At 40.3% G+C, this 5971-nt stretch overlaps 1 protein-coding gene across 1 annotated transcript; it reads left to right on the forward strand.

Annotated features, from left to right (window-relative positions):
* Positions 1 to 3157: 3157 nt before the first annotated feature.
* Positions 3158 to 5814, forward strand: LOC122642765 (cytokinin dehydrogenase 9-like). The gene is made up of 5 exons (XM_043836344.1): positions 3158 to 4213; positions 4313 to 4440; positions 4542 to 4802; positions 4925 to 5187; positions 5269 to 5814. The coding sequence occupies exons 1-5, from the start codon at positions 3592 to 3594 to the stop codon at positions 5663 to 5665; spliced, it is 1671 nt and encodes a 556-aa protein (XP_043692279.1). The 5' UTR covers positions 3158 to 3591; the 3' UTR covers positions 5666 to 5814.
* Positions 5815 to 5971: the final 157 nt, after the last annotated feature.

The raw sequence follows: 5971 nt of genomic DNA on the forward strand, positions 1-5971 counted from the left end.
CAAAGATTTAATGTGATTCACACAACAATTTGATGTTCAATATTCACGGGCAAAGCTAAAGATGATTCACTATGTGATGGAAGAAAAAATATAAAAGAGATCTCTCAAGAACACCAAAGGTCGCAGCAAGAACTCTCCCTAGAAAACCCTAACACGAAAATCCCAAGCCCTCCACTTGTTAGGTACTTGACCGATACGCCAAAAGCTCCAGAGCTGGTGGAATGTGTTGAATCAAATCCTTTAACCTATCTCATACTAAGTTGGCTCAATTTAGCGCTCATACACTAGAGTGTGCTCCATTAGGCACATAACTGTGTTACTATCACAGACCTCACAAAATTTTCCTTTTCGCTCACCACCAAAAATGTCAAAACGGGGCAGACTTCGATATGGATACAAGAATTCAAGACACGCATATCAATAAACAATTAATAACATCAGGTTTCTTTAGTTTTGGAAGATCAGTATTCAACAGTAAGCAAAGGCTACTCCATCTATCTTAGAGACCATTTCCTTTAAATCCTTGAACCATTGTTAATTAAAAGTTATGATTATTAGCATTCATCATTAAAAGAAGAATGCATAGAGGATAGGTATAATTTGAAGTGGTCCTCCATGTTGTAGAATTGATACTCATCAGGTAAAAAAACTTGAAAATCAATGGGTCCCAGAAGCATAGTTGTTACGGCGTCTAGGCAAAGTACCAAGGCATTGGATTGGATGTAAGCGACCAAAACACCCACTTAGGCAATACTCATTGTCAAGGCACATGGATGCCAAACCGATCACCTAAGCGACACCTTGACAACTACACCCACAAACTAAAAATATATCTAAGCCATGTTTTTCTTTTAAAGATTTCCCAAGAGTAACTCTTCGAAGGAATGAAATTAACACCCCCCCCTGCGTTCACATCTTCTTAACCCAAAATGGCTGAGGAGAGGAAAGGTTCCTTTTTGAGGATACCCCCGGGAACAAATCCAGTGGAGACGGGGTGGGGCCTATAACTCAGAGGATTAGAGCACGTGGCTACGAACCACGGCATCGAAGGTTCAAATCCCTCCTCGCCCACAACCGGTCTCGTTGCTGGTCATATGTACATAGAACTAACTTCGGGATTGGGCACAGTATGAAAGATCTTTTAGAAGCACATATTCCTCCGGGGGCGATTGGGACGTGGACACAGGGGTCTTTGTAACCAAGCATCGTCCATTGGTTCTATACCTGATTCATAACTAGAAAGTTTCTCTGGTCCTTCGCTAATCGGGGCCAAAATTCCGGAAATTAGAAATGCCAAAATGGGAAGGAATGAAATTAACACCCCCCCCCTTTTTCAAATCTCCCTTGGTCTGAGCCATAGAACTCAGGCTCCCAGTCCAACTTTATTTTTTTGCCAGTTGTACTAAACAAGAGGAAGACATCATGAAGTTGTGATCCACAAAATGAGCATAACCTATATCCCGAAAGTGAAATTATATGCTAAAGATTAGTTCTAATTAACCTATGTATTATCAAAAAGAGAACCAGCAAAATCATTTCCCGGCAGGGTAATTGTGTCCAGTTGTTGTAATCCTCCAAAATGGCCGGCAAATGATGTCACTCTCTACATAAGACACCATCATTTGGGTTTAGATTCGGCTTAGAGTTTAATTTGGTTTAATTAATCCTTCTTATACATTCACACCGTCTTTTTCATAACCGTCCTAGCCTGTTAATACTTGATTTTCTATACTATAGATATGACTTCCTTTCGACTTTATTATTTCAAAATGGAGCCCGTTATTCTTCTTAATTATTAAATTTAAAAGTAAGAAGACAAAGCAAATTATTCTTCCAAGTACATGCATGAAAACAAATTTTTGACTCCTTTGGGATCAAACATTTGATAACTCAGACAATAACTTTTTTTTTGGGGGGGGGGGGGGGTTAGAGAGAGATTTACTAGTTAAGTTCCTACTAAATCTTGAAGAAGGAATGAAAGAATAGTTCTAAGAGAGTAGTAATGACAAGGGATGGTAAGACAAGCAAGCATGATTGGAGTGGAATGTAAGTGGTAGGGGGAACAAGATAAGATTAATGGGTTATTAATTAATCTGATAGGTTTTGAGTATCCTAGAGCAGTTTTGTGTCCTTACCAACCCCTCGACAGCCAAAATTTGTTTAGTATCTATGGCATGATGATGAGGCGGCCGGTGATTCGTGACGTGGCAGTTGCAGCAATCATCTCCAACCTAGTGGCACCACACCCACTTACTGTAACTCCGACCTATAGCCAATTGCTCAATGCTAGATGAGCTGCTGATTTGTTTCTCATGGTATCTGTTATTATGGCTTGTCTTGATTTTGCTTTTCTTGATCTTTTCATTATTAGTTGTCCCTAAAAGACAAGTAACCAAGCTTTAGATCTTCTTTACAAGATTCACAGCAAAATCTAAGTCGAATAATTTTAATCATGACTCTCTCTCTCTCTCTTCTCTCTCTCACACACACACACACACACACACACAGAAAAGCTGTAAAATCCAAATGTGATGCTCAGTAACAAAGACAAATTGTTGTAAATGTAATAAGTTCTAAACTTGTGACAAATATAACAAACAAAAAGTTTCCTGGCTTGATCTAGTGAAGGGGGGGGGGGGGAATCAAAGAACTAAAAGCTCCAAAGCCTATGAAGCAGATGGGTAGAGTAGCTCTTAGTGTTTCCACAACTCAAGCTGTCATCTCTTACAAGTGCACGTCTTCCCTCGGCTAGGCTAAGTCCTTGAAAAAGGCCTGGCAAAGGAAAGAACTGGGAAGTGGGTCTCTGAAGGCTCCCTCCACTCAAGGTTACCCCACTTTTTCTTCCATAGTCCATGTAGCAGATGGAGAGATTAACCTTCTTTGTGTTCCTTCCATTCAAAACTGTCATTTTTTACTGCCACTTCTCTCTCAGGCCCTGAAACAAACACCGACCCCTACTGAGAATCACATGCCACACTGACCCACCCTCTTCCTAAAAACACTAAACTCTCTTCCCATGTAACACAGAAGGGGGCCACCCTAACGATTACCCTCTTACTAGAAATTTGCTGCACTAATTACTCATTAGTGGAAGCATCTAATTAATGGACATACTTGTCATTCTTCAGGAAAACAGAATATCTTTTCTGAAAATGGCCAAAATATCCTTACATATACATGACTATTAAAGAAAAGATTCTGGAACATGTTGGTTATTGATGGAAAAGGTGAGAATTTGGTTGCAAATATGGGGAAAGTGTCAAGGATATGTAAAATCTTCCACTCTTAAAAGTTCTCTCAACTGGGCATGTATGTATTACTGTATATTTCCATAAATAAAAGTGCCCACAAAGAAGAACTAAAAGAAAATTCCTAAAACTCTCCCACCTAAGTAAGCAGTCTACATACGGAGTCTAACCACTGAAAGGGTTGACTAGCCGCCCAAACTCTCCTTTAAATTCTATCCTCTGCCTTCCAATTTCCCTGGCTCTTTACACCTCTCTTTTTGCCTTGCTTCAACAAGAAACAAAAAGAGAGAGGAACATTGAAGCTTTGAGCTTTATTCCTTGTAGTTTCCTTCCTTCAACCAACATGATATTCCTCAGATGTATTGGGTTGTTGTTCTTGAGCTGTCTAGCAGCCAGAATAAACACATTCTCCAACTTCCCTTCCATCATCCCTACTACATCAAATTTGGAGGAGTCCATCATCTGTTCTTCACTGAAGACACTGAATCTTGACGGACATTTTTCTTTTGATAATCTTCACGATGCAGCCAGGGACTTCGGGTACCTGTCCCATTCCCTCCCATTTGCAATCCTTCGTCCGGAGACAGTTTCAGATATTGCAATAACCATAAAGCATATCTTTCATATGGGTACCAGTTCAATGCTCACGGTTGCAGCTAGAGGCCACGGCCACTCACTTCAAGGCCAATCACAAGCCCATGGAGGAGTTGTCATCAACATGGAATCACTCCGGAAACCAGAACTGAAGGTTCATGCCGGGGAGCTCCCTTTCATAGATGTTTCTGGTGGTGAGTTGTTGATAAATATCCTGCATGAAAGCCTGAAATATGGACTTGCACCGAAATCTTGGACGGACTATCTCCATCTAACTATTGGTGGAACTCTGTCCAATGCTGGGATCAGTGGGCAAGCATTCCGGCACGGGCCACAGATCAGTAATGTCTACCAACTGGAGGTTGTCACAGGTCTGTTTGAACAATATAGAGCATGCAAATATATAGTTTTACTACCTAGAAAGAATCAATATTGACACCACAACGTGTGGACTAAACTGTGTGATGCAGGAAAAGGAGAAGTGATGAACTGTTCAGAGAAGCAAAATGCTGACCTCTTTTACAGTGTCCTTGGAGGACTGGGCCAATTTGGGATCATAACCCGTGCTAGAATCACTCTTGAACCAGCACCCAAGATGGTAAATGACCAATATTCTCCCTCTTGATCTGAAAGGATTTAATTGTAGTTCTCTTTTGTTTTTATTAATCATTAACACGGTTAACCCATCACTTCCAATAGGTGAAATGGATAAGAGTTCTATACTCAAATTTCTCCATATTTTCCAAGGACCAGGAGTATCTAATATCTGCTGAGAATACCTTTGACTACATTGAAGGACTTGTGATCATAAACAAGACAGGTTTACTCAATAACTGGAGATCTTCCTTCAATCCTCAAGACCCAGTTCAAGCCAGCCGGTTCAACTCAGACGGTAAGACTCTCTATTGCCTAGAAATGGCCAAAAACTTCAACCCAGACGAAAATGACATCAGAAACAAGGTAAGACATCGTCATGACCCAGTTATCTCTCTCACGTCATGTCTCCAGAAACATGTGCACAATGTTCACTTATTATTATCCTTATATCCCCTTTTTTTTTTTTTTTTTTTTTTTATTTGCAGGAAGTGGATAGCCTTTTGTCTCAACTAAGCTATATTCCATCAACGCTTTTCCAAACAGAAGTCGCATACCTGGACTTCCTGGACAGAGTGCACGAATCTGAGAAAAAGCTGCGGTCGAAAGGCCTGTGGGAAGTTCCACACCCATGGCTCAATCTTCTAATTCCAAGAACCAAAATCCATGAATTTGCTGAAGAGGTCTTTGGAAACATTCTCAGAGATACTAGCAATGGTCCAATCCTCATTTACCCACTCAACAAATCCAAGTAATAGTTGAAAAACTCAGTCAGTAGTTACGCATACCTTCAAATATTTGACATCTAATGCTTTTTTCTCCATTTTTGAAGGTGGGACAGCAGGACTTCTGTAGTAACTCCAGAGGAAGATATTTTCTACCTAGTGGCATTCCTGTCCTCAGCAGTACCTGCTTCCAAAGGAACCGATGGTTTGGAACACATTTTAACCCAGAACAAAAGAATTCTAAACTTCTGTGAAACAGCCCACCTTGGGATGAAGCAGTATCTACCTCATTACATCAACCAGGAAGAGTGGCAAACCCACTTCGGACCTCATTGGGAAATGTTTGTGCAGCGAAAATCTGTGTATGACCCTTTGGCTATCCTTGCTCCTGGCCAGAAGATTTTTCAAAGGCAATACCGTTCTCATAAAAGTGGCCTTTCATATAACCAATACTTACAAAAAGGGTCATTACAGCAGATAACCCAGAATGCCAGGGTATTGTAAGATCCTCACAACTAAATTAAACAATTTCTCGAGCCTCCACTAGAACTGTCACGGAAAAGGGGAGGCTGCGGGATGCTTCAATTTTGTTGATTAAGTTGGTCAATTCATCAATTATGTAATTAGTAAATTGAATTTTAGAAAAGATCCAATGACATCAATCCTGTAAAGGTTGCTCATAAGCAAGTAGGTAAGTGGACAAGAATTAGTCATCCCTCGTGATTCCTAGGACAAGATGTCGACATAATCCGTTGCATTGATAAATCCAATATTTTATATACCTTCTCTAGCTGAATTACCAAAAGGTTA

The sequence above is a fragment of the Telopea speciosissima genome, chromosome 10 (assembly GCF_018873765.1).
Source record: "Telopea speciosissima isolate NSW1024214 ecotype Mountain lineage chromosome 10, Tspe_v1, whole genome shotgun sequence".
In the NCBI taxonomy this organism is placed as follows: Eukaryota; Viridiplantae; Streptophyta; class Magnoliopsida; order Proteales; family Proteaceae; genus Telopea; species Telopea speciosissima.

What these genes read in the sequence shown, in the direction of transcription:
- LOC122642765 (XM_043836344.1), top strand. Translation starts at nt 3,592, where the DNA reads ATGATATTCCTCAGATGTATTGGGTTGTTGTTCTTGAGCTGTCTAGCA. An exon ending in CCAACTGGAGGTTGTCACAG is followed by an intron (nt 4,214 to 4,312) that starts GTCTGTTTGAAC and finishes TGTGTGATGCAG; the next exon opens with GAAAAGGAGAAGTGATGAAC. An exon ending in AAAATGACATCAGAAACAAG is followed by an intron (nt 4,803 to 4,924) that starts GTAAGACATCGT and finishes TTTTATTTGCAG; the next exon opens with GAAGTGGATAGCCTTTTGTC.